The sequence below is a fragment of the Desmodus rotundus genome, chromosome 5 (assembly GCF_022682495.2).
Source record: "Desmodus rotundus isolate HL8 chromosome 5, HLdesRot8A.1, whole genome shotgun sequence".
In the NCBI taxonomy this organism is placed as follows: domain Eukaryota; kingdom Metazoa; phylum Chordata; class Mammalia; order Chiroptera; family Phyllostomidae; genus Desmodus; species Desmodus rotundus.
Genome location: NC_071391.1, coordinates 12,237,904 through 12,261,643, shown reverse-complemented (window position 1 = coordinate 12,261,643; position 23,740 = coordinate 12,237,904). Strand labels below are relative to the sequence as shown.

At 40.4% G+C, this 23,740-nt stretch overlaps 2 protein-coding genes and 1 pseudogene across 4 annotated transcripts; 2 read left to right on the top strand and 1 right to left on the bottom strand.

Annotated features, from left to right (window-relative positions):
* Positions 1-5,103: 5,103 nt before the first annotated feature.
* OR4C3 (olfactory receptor family 4 subfamily C member 3) lies at positions 5,104-6,132 on the top strand. The gene has a single exon (XM_024558253.3). The coding sequence runs from the start codon at positions 5,199-5,201 to the stop codon at positions 6,105-6,107; it is 909 nt and encodes a 302-aa protein (XP_024414021.2). The 5' UTR covers positions 5,104-5,198; the 3' UTR covers positions 6,108-6,132.
* Positions 6,133-8,981: 2,849 nt separating this feature from the next.
* LOC139440899 (olfactory receptor 4C5-like) lies at positions 8,982-15,870 on the bottom strand (annotated as a pseudogene).
* LOC112302665 (olfactory receptor 4C12) lies at positions 14,771-20,121 on the top strand. 3 transcript variants are annotated; one of them, XM_053924683.1, is made up of 5 exons: positions 14,771-14,840; positions 15,390-15,513; positions 16,494-16,583; positions 16,960-17,129; positions 18,965-20,121. In XM_053924683.1, the coding sequence occupies exon 5, from the start codon at positions 19,004-19,006 to the stop codon at positions 19,931-19,933; it is 930 nt and encodes a 309-aa protein (XP_053780658.1). In that variant the 5' UTR covers positions 14,771-14,840; positions 15,390-15,513; positions 16,494-16,583; positions 16,960-17,129; positions 18,965-19,003; the 3' UTR covers positions 19,934-20,121. The 3 variants fall into 3 exon arrangements, with proteins under 3 accessions (XP_053780658.1, XP_053780657.1, XP_045049544.2); XM_053924682.1 differs by lacking the exon at positions 14,771-14,840 and adding an exon at positions 15,116-15,131; XM_045193609.2 differs by lacking the exons at positions 14,771-14,840; positions 15,390-15,513 and having other exon boundaries at positions 16,439-16,583.
* Positions 20,122-23,740: the final 3,619 nt, after the last annotated feature.

Genomic DNA, 23,740 nt, shown 5'->3' with positions numbered 1-23,740 from the left:
AGCTTCTTTGCTGAAGTGCTGGTCAAATCTCATGTGTCTGTCTGTCCTTGTCTTAGTAATTTGTAAGAGACCTTTGTACATTGTATCTCAGTCCTAGTTTTCTGAGGAGCAGAAGCTAAAGGAGAGTAGATGTGTAAGAGATTTATAAGGGAGACGGGGTGAGGGAAGGTGGGAAGAGCCACGGGGAATGATGGAGGTCTGACTCCTGTGAGTGACAAGGGGAGAAAAGGAAGGTTGTAGATTGCAATGTAGTTCTAAGACAGTTTGTTCAAGACTCAGAAGTTTTGAGTTAAAATCAAAACCCATCAATAGACGAGTGGATATAAAAGTGGTGGAACATACCATATTTTTCCATGTACAATGCGCATCCACATTTTGGACCCAAGGTTTCAGGAAAAAAATCTTTTGTTTTAATTTTTAATTCAATTATTTATTTACCTATATTTAGAAACGAAACTGAATATAGTATTCTAAGGTATTATTCTGCGTACAGATATTGTTATTGCTTTCCAGAGCTACACTTCTAACGCATAAGCATAAACAAAAAATTAAAAACATTGATATACATATGGAATTAGTACTGCCCATATATAATGTGCATCCTCACTTTCCCCTCAAAAATTTGGGCAAAAAGTGTGCATTATACATGGCAAAATATGGCATATACAATGGTATATTAGTTGGACATAAAAAAGAATGAAATCTTACCATTTGTGACAGTATGGATGGATGTAGAGGGTATTATGCTAAGTAAAATAATTCAGACAGATAAAGACAAATACCATAAGATTTCACTTATATATGGGTCTAGAGAGTAAAATAAACAAAACAGAAACAGACCCAGAGATACAGAGAACAGACTGATGGTTGCCAGAGAGAAGAGGTGTTGGCGGCTGGGTGAAAAAGGTGAAGGGATTGAGCTACAGAATAGTTATGGGGACGTAAAGTGCAGCACAGGGAACAGAGCCAATAATGTTATAATAATTGTGTATGGTGCCAGGTGGGTACCTGACATACTGGGAGAACCACTTTGTAAAGTATATGGTTGTCTAACCAGTATGCTCTACATCTGCTACAAAATGATATTGTATACAAACTATAATTGAAACAAAATAAAAACAAGTGAAGGGTAGAGATTGGAGGTTGGGGAATAGAGTTTTGAAGAAAATAAAGAACATTTTAAATGGTCCTTGAGAATTGGAAAAATTTGTTAATCAAAGAAATACAGTAAGATTGCTGGACAATGTTGATGGGCCTTTTGAAGTTGGTGAAACAAATTGGTAGCAGACTGAGTCCTCCCTCTTTTGTGGCTTTTTCTGGAAGTTTCAGGGAACAGGTGTGGAGAAGGCTTAGAATAGGAGCCACCGGTATTGGAGAATTACAGTACGCATGTGCTGAGTAGGCAAACATAGTGAAAATGCAAATGGTTACCAATGTTATGGAGAAAAATTTGCTGATTTGTCAAGAAGTATTAAACACATATATCTCTGGCTGTACTTAGCATGAAAGTATATTTCTATATTCATACATTCCATATTTTTGCCATTGTAATTATTTTTCTTATGCCCCTGCTTTGGTTTGGAGGCAGCTCTGCCCCTTTTGGAATGTTGGCCGCATGCTGCCAGGGACCCTGTCCGTCTTAGTCACTGTTACATTCCCGGCATTTAGCCAAGTGCCTGAAAAAGTACTCATTGAGTGACTGAAGTGGTGGGAGTGCAATTGAAGTTCTGGTCCTTCTGACCGTAGCCTCCCCGATCTCTCGGCACACTGCACGGCAGAGGCCTGGATGAAGGGGAGCGATTCTTTTCTCATGGTGCTGTGGGGAAGATGAAAGAGATGATGTACGTGAAAAGGCCTAGGATTCGTGCTTAGAACACTGAAGATGCTCAATAAATGCTGTTGATTTTTATTTTTGTCCAGTGAGCAATTCGCCTAAAGATATTGACCCTCTCATATTGGTTTCTGAAATATCATAATTCCCTTTTTCTTCTGCCAGTTTGTGGACTCTCTCTCTAGACACTAGTAGGACAATGGGCACTTCTAGGAGGCAGAATATAGAGGTCACTCCTTGTGAGACCAAATTGTATTCAAAGGGACTAATTAAATAGTGGCATCCACATGGTTCCAACCTGTGGAGGAGGCAGCAGCTGGTTCTAACACCGCTTCAGCCAGTGATCCTGGGAGGGGACAGCTGGTCTCCCTTGGAGAGGCAGAAAGCATGTACACCCAAGATCCCAGTGTTATCCCTCTCGCCTTATAAATAACCTTTTTCAGGGGAAGGAGAAAGATTGCTCTGAGACTGTTCGGGTCAGTCTTAGGCGAAAGCAGAGCTAAGAAGCCAGCTACTCCCTCTGAGAGAACTTCCTCCCTGATGGTAGCGGCAGTGCGTTTTTGAATTGTCAAAGACTGAAGTAGAGAGTGGAAGGTGGTGGCTGTATTGGAGAGAGCACCCAAGTGACCTGGAGCCACGAGTGACCAGAGTTCCTGCTGTGCCTCCGCCATGAATCGCCCACGTGACTTTGGACCAGCTGTATCTAAACTCTCCAAGTCTTCAATCCACCCTCTTTCAAATGCGGACAACTGGAAAAGATGATTTTAAATGTCATAGGGTTCTCCAGCAAATAAGAGGGAAATGGATGATGAAACGAATTCCCAGCTGCTTGTAGATGAATGACTCTCTTTTGAGTTTTGACTCTACTACCGATCTAAGAAACTTTCAGCTCAGATGAATTTCTGTCATTGTTGCAATTGCCTAAGCTATGCTTTGTCTCATGTAAAACACAATTTGAATTTCATTCAGGACTTTAGCCATGTGAAACCGGAAAATTTGGGATGCTATGCTTGGAGCTGGCCTAGATTATCAGTTAAGAACTTTTTCGGCCTCACCATTTTGTGATGTTAGGATGCAAAACAGTAACAACAACAAAACCCCAGACTGGGCGACCTGTTGATGTCCTCAGATCCAGTCGATGTAAGTTTTCTATAATCTATTTTAAAAATTAAATAAAAGAAAAATGCAACTCAAATAAAAATGCCATGGAATAATTTTACTAATATTCCCATTACTTTCTATGAAATAATTTTGTTTCTCATGGATAACTCACACAAGAGATTTTATTCTTTGCTAGTTTTTAACATATAATTTATTTTGGAGTCTTACAAATTTAAATCACAGCCATGAACCATCTTAACATTTTTCTTTTTGGGCATATAGACTTATTATTTGTCTAAACTGTATACTATGATTTCTACTCTTGTATACTGCATGGGGATCAGCATGAAGGCATTTTTCATATTTATAATAAAATTATACCCATATCAATACCTGCTTAGTCTTGAGTACATACACTTAGGTCCTTGGTTCCTTAAGCCACATGAAGAATTTGTTGCCCATGGTGATGATGATATTATCAGAGATGCCATTGATTAAATGTTTCCCACATTCAGACTGGGCACTATCATGTGACATGCACTGTTTTCTTGTACTTTTCTCTGCAACCTCAGGGTAGAGCTGTGTTCACAGGTTCATTTTATAGGTAATAACGTTGAGTCTTTGCATAGTTCCCCGTGAATATACAGTCAGTAAATGACAGGGAGTGGAGTCAAACCCAGGTGAGTGTAAGTGACAGTATAGTACAGCAAAGCCCACAGACTTGAGCTAGCGTGCCTGCCAGCCCGGTCGCTTATTAGCTGAAGGCTTCTGTAAGTTGCTAAATGTGTGCCTGACTTTCTTCTTCTGGGCCACGAAGATCAAGACAGTAATCTCCCTCCTGGGGGTGAGGTGAGGGTGGAACTAATGGTATGTATTAAGGCAGTTAGGACAGTGCTTGGCAAAGACGAAGTTCTGCACAGGCGTCCGCTCTTTTCACTGCTGTCTGTGCTGTCTGTCGTGAAGTTCTGCTCTGAAAAGGTCCCCATCAGACTTGTCACTTGCAGAAGCTGTATTTGCCTTCTTGCAACAAAGCATGGCGAGAGAAAAGGGGACAGCTTCCGGATCCATACAGAAAACTTCCTGCAGTGTTTCTTATACCTGGGTGTCTTTCTTCCTCTGACACTTAACGGTTTTCCATTAGTTCTCATCAGACTGAACATGAGATCTTAGCAAGTTGAGAGATTTAGCTATCTTAAGAAGGTCTGTGTTTTCAGGAAAATAATAGGTTGGTGTGGGTGAGATGACAGTTTTTTGTTTAATCAACACAAACATAGGCACAGGCATTTCCTTAATGTTATTAGAAGAAGAAAGGATGAATAGGGATATTCTGCCCTATGAGATTCTAATATACAGCAGGTTAAGACAGGGCATCTATTCTCCCTGCCCCTGTAGCTTCCTTTATGTAGTGAATACACAGATAATCATTTGATAGAATCTTTCAGTGATGCTCACCAGACTTTCTTTTTTTAACCTTTGCCTCCTCTCTAGAGTGCAGAGGGATGACCAGTAGCTTTAACCAGAAGAATTTTACCAAGCCCAAGCAAAGCAAAACACAGAATAGTAAAATATATAAAGCAAGGGGCAGGAGTAATTTAAGTTGGCTTCCAAGACATGAGCTTGCCCATGGCCTGGGCATGGAGTGGGAGTAAATAGGCAGGGAGAAATGGAGAAGTTGGGAAGTCTCCAGCTGCAGCTTAGCCGGTTTCTTCCACTCCTGCTTTCTTTGGTTTAACATCAGTTTGTGTTACTATCAGAAACATCTGCAACAGAAAGTATAGCAAGCCTCACTGCACAGTCTGAGAAGGAATATTTAATGTATAGACTGTACACACAGAGGTTTCAGGAGACCTGAAATATTCATGATTTTCTCAAGGGCCATTGTGTCTATGTGGAACCATGCTGAAAATTGTCAGAGAGGGACTCCAGTTGAATTAGGAAACCAATGTCTGCCAAATGTTCGATGTCAGTAGTAACAAAGTAAATTAAACTTTAGATAATTAAGTTATTATTTTCATGTAGTACCTAACTTTGAGATCTAGTGCCTAGTGATGCTCAAGCAAGCAGATAGACATGTGTGGACCTTTTGTGATTAACCCAATAAATTGGTACAGGAATTGTGGAACACAAGGAGTGAAGAGGGGCAAAGGAAAGTGGGTGTAGATAAAAGAAACCTTGCACCATTTTCCTTCGGGAATTCTGCTATGATTATGTTTCTCTCTTGACTTTCTAGGCAATACTGCACCTGCCGTCTCAGTGTCCTTGGACTATGGAGACATCACGCAATATCACAGAATTTTTCATGCTGGGACTGTCACAGAACCCAGAAATACAGAGAGTTCTTTTTGTGGTCTTTTTGATCATCTATGCAGTCACAGTTTGTGGCAATGTGCTCATTGTGGTCACCATCACCTCCAGTCCCACCCTGGCTTCCCCCATGTATTTTTTCCTGGCCAACCTGTCCTTTGTTGACACCTGTTATTCTTCCTCTATGGCCCCTAAGCTCATCGCCGACTCCCTGTACGAGGGGAGAACCATCTCTTATGAGGGTTGCATGGCTCAGCTCTTTGGAGCCCATTTTCTGGGAGGCGTCGAGATCATCCTGCTCACGGTGATGGCCTATGACCGCTACATGGCCATCTGCAAGCCCCTGCACTACACGATTGTCATGACCAGGCATCTTTGTGTCCTGCTGGTGGGGGTGACTTGGCTGGGGGGCTTCCTGCATTCATTGGTTCAGCTCCTCCTGGTCCTTCAGTTGCCCTTCTGTGGGCCCAACATAATTAATCACTTTGTCTGTGACTTGTACCCCTTGCTGGAACTCGCTTGCACCAACACATATGTCACTGGGCTGCTGGTGGTTGCCAACAGTGGTGTGATCTGCCTGTTGAACGTCCTCATTCTGGCTGCCTCGTACATTGTCATCCTGCACTCCTTGAGGTCCCACAGTGAAGAGGGGAGACGCAAAGCCCTCTCCACCTGTGGGGCCCACTTCACGGCTGTTGCCCTGTTCTTTGTGCCCTGTGTGTTTACTTATATGCGTCCGTCATCTACTTCACCTATAGACAAAAACATGGCAGTATTTTATGGTATTCTGACGCCTATGCTGAATCCACTCATTTACACCCTGAGAAATGAAGAGGTAAAAAATGCCGTGAAAAAGCTCTTCACACAGTGAGACATTGCAGGTGGCTAATGACTGGTAAAGCAGAGACTAAAAATGACTATTGCTGTTAAGTGGAACAAACGAAAACTTCTTTTTTGTTACCAAATATCTTATTTCATCTTTTCTAGCCATTCATCATCAAAGACTTTTATGGTTAACTTAGTCTTTTCACTTGAATTGCATAATTTGATTATAAAACAACTATATGAAATGTATATGGCATGAGTGAATATTTTCCCTGTTTTAGAAATGATGAAAATGTCCTCTGATGTGGTTAACTAATTAACCAAGTATCTAGCTTTGAAGTGCCTAAACCCAAACTCGAAATCAGTTATTTGTGATTCACCGTCCAAATCTTTAAATAGCAATCCATGTTAGTATCATCTGAGTCTGTGTGATAATTGAGTTGTATAAATGTGAGGCAAAATACAGCATAAGACAAAGTACTTCGTGCTTAGCTATATATAGGAGTCTGTGCATCTAGGCCTGGCCTCTATTTCTTTTTGTCACCCTTTGTGACATCAGCAGTGTGGCTGCTATGCTGGAGCAGAGAGGGTACAATCTTGACTCTGGAGCCAGATCAACTTGAGTTTGGTTCTTATTTCCTGTGCTTCCTCATGGCACAACGTGAGTAAGTGACCAAACCTCTATCAGCCTCTGAGGCTCATCTTTAAAATAAATGAAGATAACAATATCTAAAGTGTTACTGTGAAAATTAAGTTGGATAATCTATGCAAAGTTCTTAATCAGACTTCTGGCACATATATCCCCAACACGTTTTACCTGATATTATTACATGTACCTCAACCTTTCCCTAACCTTTCATAAGGAGATTGCTTTCATTTGCTTTCCTGTCTCTACTAAGTTTGAAATCTGCTATGCTTAGAACAGAGTGGTTTATTTTTGGGCCAATGATGCAAAGTGGACTTTCATTCTTCCTCTTTCTATTTCAAACTCCAAGGGATTCTAGTGTCCTGGAATCTGAAACATCCATCCATGTTCAGCCCATTCCTTTTCTGGTTTTACCAACTCTTATCATATCCCTCCTCGGGCTTCACCCTTTAAGATTGCAGGTTCCCTTAATTTGTAACAACCTTATCCTTTGTTGGACAGATAATCTGTAAGTCACCATCATATCCACTTTTTACAGGATGAAAAAAGCAAATGACATTAATATGCACAGCAATTTCTCTACAGTAAGTACTCAAAATTAGTCCTCAATAACCAATAAATTCAGATCACCGGGAAATAATGGCTTTACCCCCAAATTCTGTATTTAACAAAAACAACAGTTGTTGAGTTCTTGGGCAAAGTAAACATTGTCTTCTTTCACTTTGCCACATTTTGAAATCTAATTACTGACAGCTACATATAACTGAGACCTTGAGTTCTATACCTGTTCATTTCCGCTGTTAGATAATAACTGAGCTAATTTTCCAGTCAACTAAGAAATGTGAAATCATGGTGAGGCTTACTTAAAAACAGTCCATCTCTTTGCCAGCTTGCTACAATTTTATCATGAGACTTTCCAGAAAAGCATCCTCGCTTTAGTTGAGATTTGAAAAGCACCTGTATTTTCAGTACAGTTAACCCATCAACTGGCCCAAAGGCCTGATCCTATCCCCCCTTGGTTTTGTGTCAGAGTCATGATTACCAATGGCCCAACCAACTTATAAATGAATCAAGGACAGAAAGAAATTACACTCAGAAATTTGCTGCCTCAAGACATACAAAGTAAGTGCTTAGGTCATGACTTTATTCAAAGAAGGTGCTCAGTGAACTTTACAATCACCAGCATCTTATTTTCACATTACCCTGTTTCATTCCATCTTTCTTGGGAATTACAACTAGATCTTTAAAAGAAAAATTGATTTTTAAACATACCATTGCTTGTATATATAAGATGTTCACTCATAGGAAAATTTGGCAAAGCATGTATTTTTCAAAGGCCTTCATATAGAATGAAATCTAACTTGATATAAAGTCCTGAACACATGGGGCATGTCAGTATCACATAATATTTGACTCCCTGGGTGAGAACACTCCTGGAAACAAATTTCTGGGCTCTTCCCCAGGAATCACAGACTCTGTCCAAAGATAGTTCTTTTGGCCTCTGGCCCTGGGCTCTCCCTTACCAGCACTGGACAGGATCCACCATTGGTGAGAACTTTTGAAACAAGTTCTGCTCAGATCTCAAATCCCTCTAACCAGCTCCCCATTTGTAACTGCAGAGATATTTAAGGGAATTTTTATCACATAATAGGGAGTTGATGATAGGTTAGCTCTTAATGTCCAGGTGCCTGCTCACTGTCCACATTACGAATCCTTGCTGAGATAGTAACTCATTGTTTTGCCGGCCCTACTTGTAAATGGATGGCATTTAGGACACATTTTGAAGTGAAGTGAGGCTGAGGCAGACGTTTGACCCTCCTGTGATCGTGGTTAGTGAATGACAGTAGCAGTGACCTTGGGCTTCTCTGTCAGGAACTATAGTTCCCAGCATACCTTGTGCTCCAGTGGTATCTCTGTAGGCTGTAGTAGTATCTGAGCAATTTTTGCTATGTGTCAGCTGACTCTTTTTTTAATTTAAATTATTGTTCTACTGAATACATGAATTCAGTGATTGTTCATACATGTGACATTTTTATGTTGATTTGCAGTGCCCCTTTGATGAATAATTTGTAAATGGAAAAAGTTTCTAATTGTTAGAAACTTAGTCATCATTTAATCAAATAACAATATTTTATTAAAGAGAAACTATTGAAGATTTGAGAAAGCAGTGGGGCAAAATCTACTTAAACTCATATTATTTGGCCTTTAAGACCATGATCTTTCCTATTAGTCACACTTGTTCTTAAAATATGGGTAGATTTTGTTGTTACTTCTCTATTCACCTGAATTGTTAGCCAAGATTACTTTTTGACTCCAGAGCTTCCTCATGGCGTTTTTCACCTCTGAGTGTCTGGGGGTGTAGATTAAAGGGTTCAACATGGGTGTTACCATAGTATAAAACATACTATGCTTTATCAATGGGAAAGATGATTATGGGCTGAAGGTACACAAATATACAGGGTACAAAAAATAAGACAACTACAGTAACATGGGAAGTGCAGATGGAGAGAGTCTTCTGTTGTCCTTCCATTGTCCTTCCGTGCTGTGCATTCTTAGGGAGAAAGGAGGAGGACATACGAGGTGGTAAGAATGAAAAAATGCACGTACACCTCCGTCCACTGTTGGCAGTAACAAAAAGTCCAAAGATGCGTGTGTCAGGGCAGGAGAGTTTTAGCAGAGGGAGAAGGTCACAGATGAAATGGTCAGTGACATTAGGGCCACATAAAGGCAGTCAGGTGATAAAAAGAATTTCAGTCAGAGTGTGTAGAAATCCCCAGCCCAGGCCACGGCCACCAGGAGGCCACACACGTGCCTGTTCATTGTGATGGGTAGGGTAGGGGCTTGCAGATGGCCAGGTAGCGCTCGCAGGCCACCACTGGGAGGGGGTGATTGCAACTCCTCCACAGAAATGTCCAGCAAAGGGCTGAGTCACGCAGCCACTGAAGGAGATAGTTTTCTTTTCAGCGAGTAAGTCAAATACCACTTTGGGGGCCATGGTAGAAGAGTACCAGCCATCTACGAAGGACAAGAAAGAAAGAAAAAAGAATACGCGGGGGAGTCCAAGGCTCCGCTGGTGGTGACTGTCATTACGATGGGTAGGTTGCCGGCCACAGTGAGAAAGTAGATGATTGTGAACACAGCCAACAAGAGTTTTTTCACACGTGGGTTCTGTGCCAGGCCAAGCAGGGTGAATTCTGTCACATTGTCCCTTTGCTCCGTGAATCTGCTTTAGCATTTAGATACTTGATTTATCTGTGCATAGCACAGGGGTTACAATTGTGGCAGATAAATTTTGATCAAGCAAGTAATTTCTGTCAGGGTTGTTTTCTGTAAGACTGATGGAAACCTCAGGCAGATAAACCCAAGTTAAATTTGGGCCATATTATTAGTTACATAATGAATACATAATGCTCTCTTCCTCTCAGCCCACCTCCCCCCTACCTCCCCTCCCATACTCATTCATACAAGAGTGTACATAACACAGTTTTATGATTTGACATTCCAGCCACCTTTCCTGTAATTGTCTATGAATTGATATTCTCCCAGCAATTGCCATAGTATTTTACCCCAAAGAAAAACAGGGGTAAAGGGAGGACCCACAGAGGAGCAGAGGCATGAATTCAAGAGTATTCTCATATGCCTCTCACCCAGTCACTTGTGCCGATGAAGCTAAACCTCAGAGTTCTTTATTCCTACTATTTCCAATTTGTTTCAGGGTGAATATAGAACATCAAGTGAATTCAATTTGAAATTAGGAATGATGTAGTCACATTCCAGAAAAACCGAACTGGGTGGATGTTGGAGGGTCCAGTGAGGTACACCTGGCAGTGAGACTGTGCGCTTATACCACATTTAAACACTGTTGTCTAAGGGGAGCACCACACAGGAAGGAAGAAGAACTTCCTGCAGAGGATGAAGCAGACAGCACGAGGCAGTGCGGAATCCCCAGATTTATTTGAAACGTTAGAATTCACTACTTGGAGAATTTGTGTCATGTTTAGGTTTCAGGGTGATTTTGCAAATCAAAACTCAGTCTAAGGGAGATTAGAAAAATTCTTGGGATCTCTTTACCAAACAGCTACATTGAAGGTGAGGAGGAAGCAATTTGTTGGACAGAGTGTCTTCTTTATAGTCAGAAAGACTACTTTATTTCATTCTTTTTTCGTTGAGGAGTAACCATATGATGTTGTATAGAGATCTTAGTCTGCTGTGCCTAAACTTTCTACATATAGGATAGGACAAAGAACGAATGCCATAGAAGATCTAAAGAACACAATTATCACACAGGCCAAAGTTTTACCCTAAAGGTAACACATACAGCTTTCCACACACTCCAAATTCTTGCTAAAAGAATGGAAATGAAAATACTCACATGTTATTATTCTTGAAATATTTGATTGTTATAATATTAAGAAAGAAGATAAATAAAGAAGGAGTAAATGAACTAAGTATTCAACTTAAAAGGTTAGAAAAACAACCCATTGTATTAAGAAAAAAGGTTGAATGCAGACGTCAGTACATCAGGCAATAGAAAAATATTGAACTTGATAAATAAATTCAAAAGTTTTTTAGTATTTTAAAAATACAAATAAAATTGATGAGCACAGATAAGCTCAAGAAGAAGCAAATATAATCAAATAGCAGAAGGACATTATTTAAAAATGATATTTAAAAGAATATTATGCATAGTTGATAAGATATTTTTCAATAATTGAATAGGCAACTTTCAAATAAAGTGTCCTCTCCTAATGCCATCACTAAAAACAAACAAACAAACAAAACCCAAAAAGAGAGAAATAAAGAAAATACCCAAGTCGTGTGTATTAAAGTCTTCAATTAAAATAGAGATCTGTTCAAGAACAGAAAAACAAAGAAGTAAATCTATCTAATCCCTGGATGGGGAAAGAGCATTTTAAGTGAAGTACAATGGTATCAACACAGGACAAAACTAATGGGTTCAACCACAGAAAAATACGGGATACACTGGAAAAATCCTTGCAACAAGTACAACAGATGGCCATTATTATAGAAATAGTTTTTTATTATTATTTTTTAACAAAAGGTCTACTCACACCATTATTAAAGTAGGGGAAAATAATAAAAAGACATGTGAGCAAGGGGGTGAGGGAGGGCCAGCTGGGCCGGGCCAGCAGCTCTCTGTGACTGTTTAGGAAGTGATTCTAGCGTCTGGCACCTAAAACACAGAGTTCTGGTTGTGGGAGTGTGGGTGATGAGCCAGGCAGAGTGTATAACACAGCCTCAGTGATACCTGTCTCACAGTTACAGGGAAGACTGCGCACAATAACACGTGGAAACCCCTAAGTCAGTGCAAAACTGATATTCTCCTGTTAATGCCCTGAGGGGAGACACCTGGAGGCTAGAGAAACTGCTCTTTCATAATAAACGTCTGAATCAAGCTGAAGAGTAAGAGTTTTGCTGGCTCTTCTATGTCTATATTATGTTGGGCAAATTCCTCAGCCTCTTCACACCTGAATTCCCACATGTACACAAAGGGGGTGGTAATGGTACCTATCACAGGACTGCTGTGGTGGTTCTATGAGATAAAGCACATAACATGCTTAGATTAGTGCCTGGCATAGAGCAAAGGCTCACTGTCTGTTGTCATTTTCTGTTATAGGCAATCAGAGCTCATGGTGTGAACGGTTCAGGATTTTGGCAAGAATTGTCTCAATTGATCTATTATCTATCATCTATCTATCTGTCATCATCATATATCCACCCATCTATCTTCTTTACTTATATTGTTGGTAGAATCTGGGCAAATAAAAAGAAGAAAGACCAAGTTTTAAAGTACTAAATACTGATTCATAAGTCATTATAATTCTGAAATCTTTCTCTGAATGTTTGATCTTCTTTTTACTAAAAAAATCTGACTGTGAATTTGAAAATCCTTGAAAAGTTGTAAGAGATAAAGGAAATGTGGATGCAATGAGGACTAACAAATAATCAGTGCTCTGTATTTATGTCACTCTGCCAAGTGTGGTATATTATCTAATTCTCACATAATCTGCATGAGGGAGGAATTAATAATTCTGTTTTATGTTTAAGGAAATTGATGCTCACAGTGAGCATCATTTGGTCAAGGTCAAAAAAGCTAATATTTGGTAGAGTTCTGATTTAAATGCCAACTGACCTACTTTCTAAGCCAGAGCTCTAACAATTACATTATTGCAGTGCCTTAGACACGGATTCCATGATGTGCCCCGTGCATTGTGGGTGGTGGGGGAGGAGATGCTGATTCAGACCAGCTGTGTACAATTTAGAGGCTTTGGTTCTAACGAGTGGCAGGCAGGACACATCCCTGAGACAGATGCCATGTGCAGCGGTGACCATATAGGAGGGCCATTTCAATGCGTCAAAAAGGAAATCATGAGGAAAATTAGAAAATACTTTGAAATGAATAAAAATGAAAACACAACATACCATAGCCTATGGGGTACATCTAAATCAGTGCTTTGTGGGATTTTTATAGCTATAAATACCTATGTCAACAAAAGAAGAAAGATCTCAAATTGATAATCTAACCTTTCCTGTTAAGATACTGGTGGGGGGAGGGGCGTGGGACAAATGAAACCAAAGCAAACAGAAGGCTAAAGTAACAAAGATTAAAACAGAAATGTAAGAATTGGAGAATGAAGAACAGGAAACTACAAAACCAAAAATGGATTTTTTGAAAAGATCACCAAAGTGATAAAACTTTAGTTAGATTGACTAAAAAAGAGATGGAAGATTCAAACTAATTAAATCAGGAATGAAAGCAGGGATATTACTACCAACCTTACAGAAATAAAAAAGATTATAAGGGGATACTATGAACACTTGTACACCAACAATTTCTATAACATAGATGAAATAGACAAATTCTTGGTAATGCATAAAATGCTGAAACTGATGCAAATGAAATAGTCTGATGTATTTACAACAAGTTAAGAGATTGAGTTAGTAATGTCAATTAAAAAAAAAAAGCAACTTCCCACAAAAACACCCCAAACAAACAGGCCAAGATGACTTCACTTGGAAGTGAATTTTACTGAACTTCTAAGGAAGAATTAACACCAATCCTTCACAAACTCTTCCAAAAAAACAGAATAGAAAGGAACACTTTCCAAATCATTATATAAGACCAATATTATCCTGATATCAAAATTAGATAAAGACATCACAAGAAAAGAAAACTGCAACCAACTCTTTTGAATATAGATCCAAAAATACTCAATAAAATACTAGCAAACTGAATCCAATAGCCTATAAAAAAGATTATACACCAAATGGGATTTATCCTAGGAATTCCAGGTTGGTTTAGAATATAAAATCAATCAATGTAATACTCCATACTAGTAGGTTAAATGTTATAATGCTCAGGAGTGGTAGCTACTATTATTACTATTTTTCCCAGAGCTCCATCCACTGCCTAGCCACATATTTAAATATAACAGGTGCTTCAGCTCATATGATATATTATTTAAACCACAGCCTCTCCTCAGGCTACAGAGTACTTGCTTTAGCATGTGTTTGCAAGATGGCAGAACATACGTGGCTTTTCAAATCTTTGTTCTAGGATATTATGTGTGAAGAAAATCTGAGGCAGTCTGTTCAGTTAAGTAAGGCTTCTTTCACTGGATGGCCAGTGGAATTCCTAGGCTCCCCCCAAAAGGCAACAAAAGAGATAAAAATTCTTTTTATATTTTCATACCATATAAGTTGGCACTAGGATTCTAGCCTTCCATTGGCACCCAACTCTAGATATCATTCCGCCTGAAAATATGTCGAGTTGCAATATTCCTACAAACAGAGTATGACTTGGTATGTGTGTAGTGCAGCTGAGAGACTGACTCAGTACCTCAGCCTCCTCTGCTGATCTCAGCCAGTGAGGAAATTTCCTCAGGGACGTGCAACCTGAATGAAACCCCACGTTCTTGTTTACACAGCATGGAGAGTCCTTCAGGCCCCAGTTCATGATACCCAAGGGCTTAGAAGAAGGGTGCTTTATCACATAATCTTCTAGACCAGCAATATAGGCTATTACTACATAAGTTTAAGTGAAGGAAAAAGGACCAGTCAGGCAAAGGTGTGTTGTTCATAGAGGAATCCTCCCAGATACCTGTTTCTAAGGTAAGATCTTTTTTTTTTTTTAATTGTTGTTCAGTTACAGTTGTCCCCACCCCCCCATTACTCTTCCCTGCCCTACCCACCTCCCACTCCCCACATTCAATCCTCCTGCCCCTCCCACCCCCCAGTTTTCTTTGTCCTTGAGTCCTTTATACATGTTCCTTGACTTGACCCTTCCCTAAGGCAAGATCTTTAAAAAAACGGAGATAATTAATTCCTGGGAGGGCCAAGCCTTAGATAAATAGATAGGTCCTTTCATGCTGTCAGCATCCTCTCAGTATGCTGAAAAAGAAGGTGCTTTCTTATTTTAAGAGCAGAATAAGAGGGGTTGGTTATTAAGTGATAGAAATATTTGTGTGTCTTGTTCTGTAACTGTAGAGTTAGGCGCTTAAGATCAGAAGTTCCCCTTAGTACCTGAGGACTTAAGGTTTCAAATTCAACATCTCATTTTTTTCCTTTGACTTGAATTTCTAAGGCATTTGTGCTTTAAAAATGCTGGATGAATCCATTTGGATAAATTTGTGTGATTTTCATATTCTTTGCTTCCTGTAGTAGTGTCCAGTGAGTAGCGACTTGAAGAATATCCATTACACAGCATGATGTTTGGACAGCTATATATAGTTATTTCTTATTTCTAAATACATTGGACATTCTCCTTAACTACGGAGGCAACCTGGTAAGTTAACCAGAATTGCTTATGTTTAATCCAGTTTTTATATTTCTGTTTTCTACCAAGGTGTTTATAACTAAAATCATTGATGCATTACTTTCTGACATTTGATGGGGATCACTTTGAGAGGTTTTTGGATATTTTGCAGAAATATTTGCTATTCTCACTGTACATGACTATGTGTATATAATCAGGAACAGGTTTACAGTATGTGGATCCCTGAGTGACGTTCTCAGCTTGGGACTGTGAGGCACTGTAGTAGTGCAGCAGAGTGGCACTTGGTGGGCCACTGAAGGTTTCCTCCAGGGGTGGGGCATGTGGTGTGATGGTTGGATAGTCAGAGACTGGCTTGTGTACAGTCATTTCCTCGAAACAGTGCTCTGACTGTCCTCCCTGGAGAAGTGTCTGTTCAATTCCTTTGCCTATTTTTTAATTGGGTTTTTTGTCTTCCTGGATTGGAGTTGTGTGAATTCTTTGTATATTCTGGAGATCAAACCCTTGTCCAAAATATCATTTGTAAATATGTTTTCCCATATGGTTGGTTCTCTTTTAATTTTAATGCTGTTTTCTTTAGCCATGCAGAAGCTTTTTATTTGGATGAAGCCCTATTTGTTTATTCTTTCCTTTATGTCCCTTGCTCTAGGGGACATATCAGTGAAAATATTGCTGTGTGGAATATCTAAGGTTTTCCTGCCTATGTTCTCCTTGAGGATTTTTATGGTGTCATGATTTATATTTAAGTCTTTTATCCACCTTGAATTTATTTTTGTGCATGGTGTAAGCTGGTGATCGAGTTTCATTTTTTTTTGCATGTAGCTGTCCAGATCTCCCAACACCATTTGTTGAAGAGGCTATTTTTACTCCATTTTATGCTTCTGCCCCATGTCGAATATTAATTGACCATAGAGACTTGGATTTATTTCAAGGCTTTCTATTCTGTTCCATTGGTCTATGTGTCTGTTGTTACATGATGGAATACTACACAGCAGAAAGAAAGAAGGAGCTCCCACCCTTTGCAACAGCATAGATGGATCTGGAGAGCATTATGCTAAGTGAAGTAAGCCAGGAGGTGAAAGGTAAATACCATATGAGCTCACTTATAAGTGGAACCTAATCAACAAAACAAACAAGCAAGCAAAATATAACCAGACACATTGAAATTAGGAACAAACTGTCAGTAACCTGAGGGGAGGTAGAAGGGGATAATGGGGGGTAGAGGGTGAAAGGTTTCCAGGAACATGTATAAAGGTCACATGGACAAAACCAAAGGAGGGTAGGATCAAGGGTGGGAAGTGGGCATGGCTGGGGGTGGAGTGGGGTGGGGAAATGGAGACAACTGTACTTGAATAACCATAAAAAATGTGGAAAAAAAAGATATTAAAAATGATAAAAAAAGGACATGTTAGCATGGGACAGAGGAGAAGGACAACATTTGCATTCTGTTTCTCAAAGGAAATCTTTGGCCCTAGAACTGAGACCTGTAAGAAGAATGCATTAAAATACAAGATCTGTGAGCAAAGGATGTACCTTCTGCTGTGGTTGGGAATATATATTAAACTCCAGGCTCAGGGACGCTTTTTATTCTGACTCTATTCAAACTTTTTTGGATCTGTTCTAAACAGGTAAGAGCTTATTTCTGCTATGGATTGTAGTCCCAACAATATAACTGAATTTCTGCATCCCTGAATTTAGCCCCTTTTTAGAGAGTCAAGACAAGTATTGCTAAAGATACGAGATGAAAGTCAATTTTCTTTGCCACTGTAGGGTGATTTTCCCTTGTATACAGCTCATCTTAAGGCATCATAAGAAAGGCAAGGTGTGGCGGTGGGAAAAAATCCATGTGTTGGGCATTGGAAGGTTTGTATTCTTGTTGTGATCTGATGTAATCAATTAACTGTGTTTCTGTGGCCTTCTCTGGGCCTTGGTTTCCATATCTTTAAAGACCCTAGAAGGATTTCTAGGGTCTTGTCCAGTAGATCCTCAAACTTATTAACATGTGACAGGTTAGCAAAAGCACTGCCATGGATTTCCTGTGGTCACAAGGATGGTGTTAGGTTTCAAGCGACTTGTCTAGATTCTGACACAGCTGATTCCTAGAGGTAAATGGCTCTATACTGGAGATGTCCTAATATTAACAAGCTAGAGACAGACATCCTGGATTTGAGTACAGGTTCCTCTATTTTCTTTTATCATTATAGCTTTGGGCAAGTCATTTATCTTCTCCTACACACAGTTTGCTTTTCTTTAAAATATAGATAACTGTGTACCAATCACAAAGCACTGTTGTGAAGATTAAGGGAAATAATGCATGTAAAGTACTTAGCATAGTGCCTAGTACAGAGCAAACACTCCACAAAACATATCACTACAGGAACTACATGGTGTGACAATAAATCTCTGCATGTTACGAAGAAGGGTGAAAGCAGAGTTATAATAAAACTTTGCATTTCAAAGTATTTGAACATATGAAATTTAAACAATCATGGAGGTTTCTCTGGCTTTCTAATTTGTGGGCACTTTTATGAAAGACCAACATCATTCTGCTAGATCAACATTTTCTCTGCTTCTCATTTCTTTAAGAATATTGGTATTAGAAAATTTGAGCGGTAATAGGCACACTGATGGTCTTTGAACTAGGGCAGAAAAAGAACTGATTTTGTGCTTGAGTCTCTCAATTAACAGAAGGCATCAAAGACATCACTTTTGACATAAGACCAAGCTGCTTCTCTGTGATGTGGGACAAAAGGAGGCAGATGAAAACTGTAGAAGGGAAGTGTTTTAAAATATGCCCTAAGTACTTCAAGGTTTGTAAGAAACTGAAGTAATAAATGAAATCATGATGATGAATGAGTCAAGTTTATGTCTGATTTCAATAATGAAATCTAACCTTTGGCACAGATCTTTCAGAAGTTGTAAAAACATATTAGTAGTCAGTTGCTGGTTCTCTCAAGGGCTCTCTCCTCTAGAGAAGAGTTGGCAATTAGAAGTGCACTCAACTTTCTTCTCTAGGGTTCCAGCCCCTGGAAGGATTCTCTGATGCAGTGGGTTATCCAGAAGGGAGGCTGCTATCCTGAGGCTTAGACTCTAAGGCTAGCTTCTCAGTTGTGGGAAGCACTTGTGGGATCATCTGAAAAAGATTTCCTTCCCATATACCTCATTGTGTATCTTGTCCGTGTGTAATATGGACAGTTTGTCTTACCCTTCACTCTGTCCTTTAGGAATACATTAAGATACAGGGAATAAAAGAATCCAAGGACAAGCAAAAAGTGAGAATGAATAATGGCAAAGTTTAGTTTTAAATACTATTTGGAAATTTAATCAAATGATATGTGTATTCTTCATCGAGTAAATGGGAATAGACTTTGCATTAACCTTATCTGGTTGATTATTTAGACTTGGCATATTGGATATCAGCATCAGTGGTTTAAGTTCCCTTTTCTTCTTTCTTTTTTTAAAGGTAAAGCATTTCTTCCTTTTTATCACACATACTATATAGATGGAGAATAAAAGGAATGTGACTGAATTCATTTTAACAGGTCTTACACAGAATCCCCAAATGCAGAAAGTAGTGTTTCTGTTATTTTTGGTTTTATACCTGGTAACACTCTCAGGCAACCTGCTCATTGTGGTTACCATTACTACCAGTCAGGCTCTGAACTCTCCCATGTACTTCTTCCTGACCCACCTTTCCTGGATAGACATAATCTATTCTTCTTCTTCAGCTCCTAAGATGATCGTGGACTCCCTTCACGATAAGAAGGTAATCTCTTTCAATAGTTGCATGGCTCAAGTCTATGCAGAACACATTTTTGGTGCTACTGAGATCATTCTGCTGACGGTGATGGCCTATGACCGCTATGTTGCCATTTGCAAACCTCTGCACTATACCACCACCATGAGCCACAGGCTGTGCTTTCTTCTGTTGGGAGTGGCCTGGGCTGGAGGATTTCTCCATGCGACCATTCAGATCCTCTTCGTAGTATGGCTGCCCTTCTGTGGCCCCAATATGATTGATCATTTCATGTGTGACTTGTACCCTTTGTTGAAACTCGTCTGCATGGACACTCACTCCCTTGGTCTCTTTGTTGCTGCCAACAGTGGGTTCATCTGTTTATTAAACTTCCTCCTTTTGATGGTCTCCTATGTGGTCATCTTGCACTCCCTAAAGAACTATAGCTTGGAGGGGAGGCGCAAAGCCCTCTCCACCTGTATCTCTCACATCACTGTAGTCATCTTATTTTTTGTGCCCTGCATATTTGTGTACTTGCGTCCAGTAACCACACTGCCTGTTGATAAAGCTGTTGCTGTCTTTTATACAATGGTGGTCCCTATGTTAAATCCCTTAATCTACACCCTCAGAAATGCTGAGGTGAAAAATGCCATGAGGAAGCTCTGGAGGACAAAAGTGACTTCAGAAAAAGATTAAACAGAATCATTGAACATTACAGATAGAAGGAATAGAGGGAATCCAGTTCAAGTCTCTTAGATCTATAGATGAAGTCATCGACTCTTAGAGGAAGTTGGGTAGTACTTGCAGATAGCCATTTAAGCACAGAGCCAAAAGTTAGATTGGAATCCACACTTACTGTCTTCCAACTGTCTCTTGTCACCATAATTTACTGCCTCTTAACAAATAAATAATGATACATTACCTGGAAATTTGAAGTATCTTTAGAAGCTAAAAGGTATGGATCTAGAATATTGGATTGGTGTTAAAATAATCTTATTATATAACATTGAGATATTGGTTCCCACCGGGATTCCAATCTTTTGGGAAAGGTGTAGTCATTGCCCAGTGGGGGGAAGTTCAATGGGTTGCCTTGGGCCAGAACTAGTTCATGGTACCTAGACAGAGACTGATAGGCAAGAAAGGCATTGGCAAGCTGGGAGCGACCCATGGGGTGCTGGTGGGCTGAGGCTGGCGCACAAGGAACTGTGGTCTGGACTGGCAAGCAGGAAACAACCCTTTGGGGTATAGGTGGACCAAGGCTCTAGTCATTCATTGGCTGCTGCTGAGTCCTGGGATGGTAAGGCTGTGAGCTACTGGCAGCCCAAACACATAGTAGCAGGTCACAAGGGAGCAGTGAAAGGGCCTGGAGCTGGACACAGCAGTGTTCACTGAACTCTGCTTCCTCACTGGCACCACCAGAGTGCAAGCCTCCATTCTTTCCCATCCAGATCACTGCAGTAACCTCCTAACTGGATAGATGGAAAGGACTACAGATTTCAGAGGGGAGGGATTGGGAGGACCTGGAAGAAATTAGCCAAAGAATATATATGCATATATGCATAGCCCATGGACACAGACAACAATGTTGTGAAGACTGGGTGGGGGCTGCGTGGTGGGGGGCAAAGGGGAGAAATAGGGGACATCTGTAATAGTGTCAACAATAAGAAGGACTTTTGGTCAAGATGGAGGCATATGTAAACACAACTTGCCTCCTTGCACAACCACAACAAAATTACAACTAAGCTACAGGACAACTGTCACTCAGAACCATCAGAAAATTGAGTTTTATGGGAGTCTGACAACTAAGGAATTAGAAAAGTCACATTCATCCAGAGCGGTAGGAGGAGTAGAAGGGTGGAGATGTGGAGATGTGATGTGGAGACATGGAAGGGGCTGGTCCCACATCCATGTGTGGTGGATAAATATTGGGAGAGATATCTAGGGAGTGAAGGATCCCATCCCCACACTGAACTACCTGGCCCAGTATTCCAGTGTCAAGAAGATAAGCCCCCATAACTTCTGGCTGTAAAAATCAGTGGGGGTTCAGTTGGTGGAAGAAACTGTGGGATTCTTAGCAATCTCCAATTAAAGGGCCCCCCACACAGACTTACTCAGACTCGCTCCCTATGGGCTCCAGCATGAGGACAGCGGCTTGAGGGCACTATTGGTATGTAGGGAGGAGCTGAAGCAACAGGGCAAGAGCTGGTGGACAGCTTTCTCCCAGACAGAACTGTAGGAGTGACCATTGTTCTTTTTCTGAGGCCCTTCACCCCCCACCCACAGAGCCATGGTGCAGTGGCTCTATATCCAAGACTCCATCAACCTGGTTCATATGGCTTGCCCCACCCAGGTGATTAAGGCTCTGCCTCACCCAACTTAGGGGCCCACCCAAATTGTTAACAGTGGCTTTTCCATATGAATGGTTTGGCTTGGCACAGGCTTCAGACCCTCCAAAATCTGATCAAACAAGAAACAGCTGAGCCCAGCCTCGGTGCCTCTTGCTAAGTGGCCCCAGGCCTGGCACTAGCAGCAGCCACCTGCAGATCACTTTATAGCTTATGCCAAGTGGCCCCAGACAGAACACAGGTGGTGACTGACTTTTGCTTACAGCACCTGGGAAACCCCAGAGCCTGTGCACCCAGTGGACAATTACAGACCACATTGGAGCACCACTACTCAACCACCTCCAAAAACCATGGAGGGAGGTGGTTGGTGGCCAGTGGTCACAGCCAATCCTACCAGATGACTGGCCTGGGTAAATCCCTCCCACTGACCTGCCGACAGCAATCAGGACTCAACTACAAGAGGACGGAGTACACAGCCCACACAGAGGGTACACCTCAAGTACCCAGCTTGGGTGATAGGAAAATCTGTGTCACTGGACCCTACAGGACACCTATTACATTAGGCCACACTACCAAGACAGGGAAACAATGCAGCTCTACCTAATACATAGAAACAAACACAGGGGAGCTGCCAAAATGAGGAGACAAAGAAATATGGCCCAAATAAAAGAACAGTTCAAAACTCCAGAAAAAGAATTAAATAAAGTGGAGATAAGCAATGTATCAGACGCAGGGTTCCAAACACTGGTTATAAGGATGCTCAAGTAACTCAGTGGGTATTTCAACAGCATAAAAATGATCCAATCAGTAATGAAGGATACACTAACTGAAATAAAGAACACTTTACAGTGAATCAACAGTAGAGTGGAAAAGCCCAGAATGAAATCAGTGATTTGGAACATAAGGAAGCAAAAGTCAACCAATCAGAATAGCAAGAAAAAAAAGATAATCTGAAAAAACAAGGATAGTGTAAGGAGCCTCTGGGACAACTACAAGCATTCCAACATTCACATCATAGGGGTGCCAGAAGGGGAAGAGAAAGAGCAAGAAATTTAAACCTATTTGAAAAAAACAATAAAAGAAAACTTCCCTAATTTGGTGAAGGAAATAGACATACAACTACGGGAAGCACAGAGAGTCCCAAACAAGAAGGACACAAAGAGGACCACACCAAGACACATCATAATTAAAATGCCAAAGGTTAAAGATAAAGAGAGAATCTTAAAAGCAGCAAGAGAAAAGCAGACAGTTACCCACAAAGGTGTTCCCATAAGACTCAGCTGATTTCTCAAAAGAAACTTTGCAGGCTAGAAGGGATTGGCAAGAAGTATTCAAAGTGATGAAAAGCAAGAACCTTCAACCAAGATTACTCTACCTACCAAAGCTATCATTTAGACTAGAAGGGCAGATAAAGTGCTTCCCAGATAAAGCTAAAAGAGTTCATTATCATCAAAGCATTATTATATGAAATGTTAAAGGGACTTATTTAAGAAAAAGATCAAAACTATGAACAATAAAACAGCAAAAATACATGTCTATCAACAACTGAATATAAAAAACAAACTAAGCAAACAAAACAAAAACAGAATCATAGATATGGAGAACATTTGGATGGTTGCCAGTTGGGAGGGAGGTTTGGGGAAATGGGGGAAAAGGTGAAGGGATTAAGAAGTACAAATCGGTAGTTATAGAATAGGCAGGGGGATGTTAAGAGCAAGTATTGGAAATGGAGTTGCCAAAAACTTATATGCATGACCCATGGACATGAACAAAGAGGGGGGAATTGCCGAAAGGAGTGTTGGTTGCTGAGTGGAGGGGGGGAAGGGGTAAAAATTGGGACAATTACAATAGCTTAGTCAATACAATATAATAAACAACATTAAGATGACTTTCAATGCTTTCTCCACAGTACTTAGCATCGAGCTTTAACACGGTCATGAAACTCTTCTTGATCTCTATTATTATCTCTCCAGTGTCATGTCTCACCATTTTCCCTTTTACAAACTCAGTATCCAGCATGGTGCCCAGCACCCAATGAGAGGCTCAATCAATAATTGTTTAATGAGAGGATAACTCAATTACCACAGCTATGCTGATTTGGTTAGGTTTCCTGCACACTCTCTTCACCTCCTGCCCTTTGTTACGTATTCCACCTCCT

Excerpts from the sequence above, each read along its gene's own strand:
- LOC112302665 (XM_053924683.1), top strand. The coding sequence starts at position 19,004 with ATGGAGAATAAAAGGAATGTGACTGAATTCATTTTAACAGGTCTTACA.
- OR4C3 (XM_024558253.3), top strand. The coding sequence starts at position 5,199 with ATGGAGACATCACGCAATATCACAGAATTTTTCATGCTGGGACTGTCA.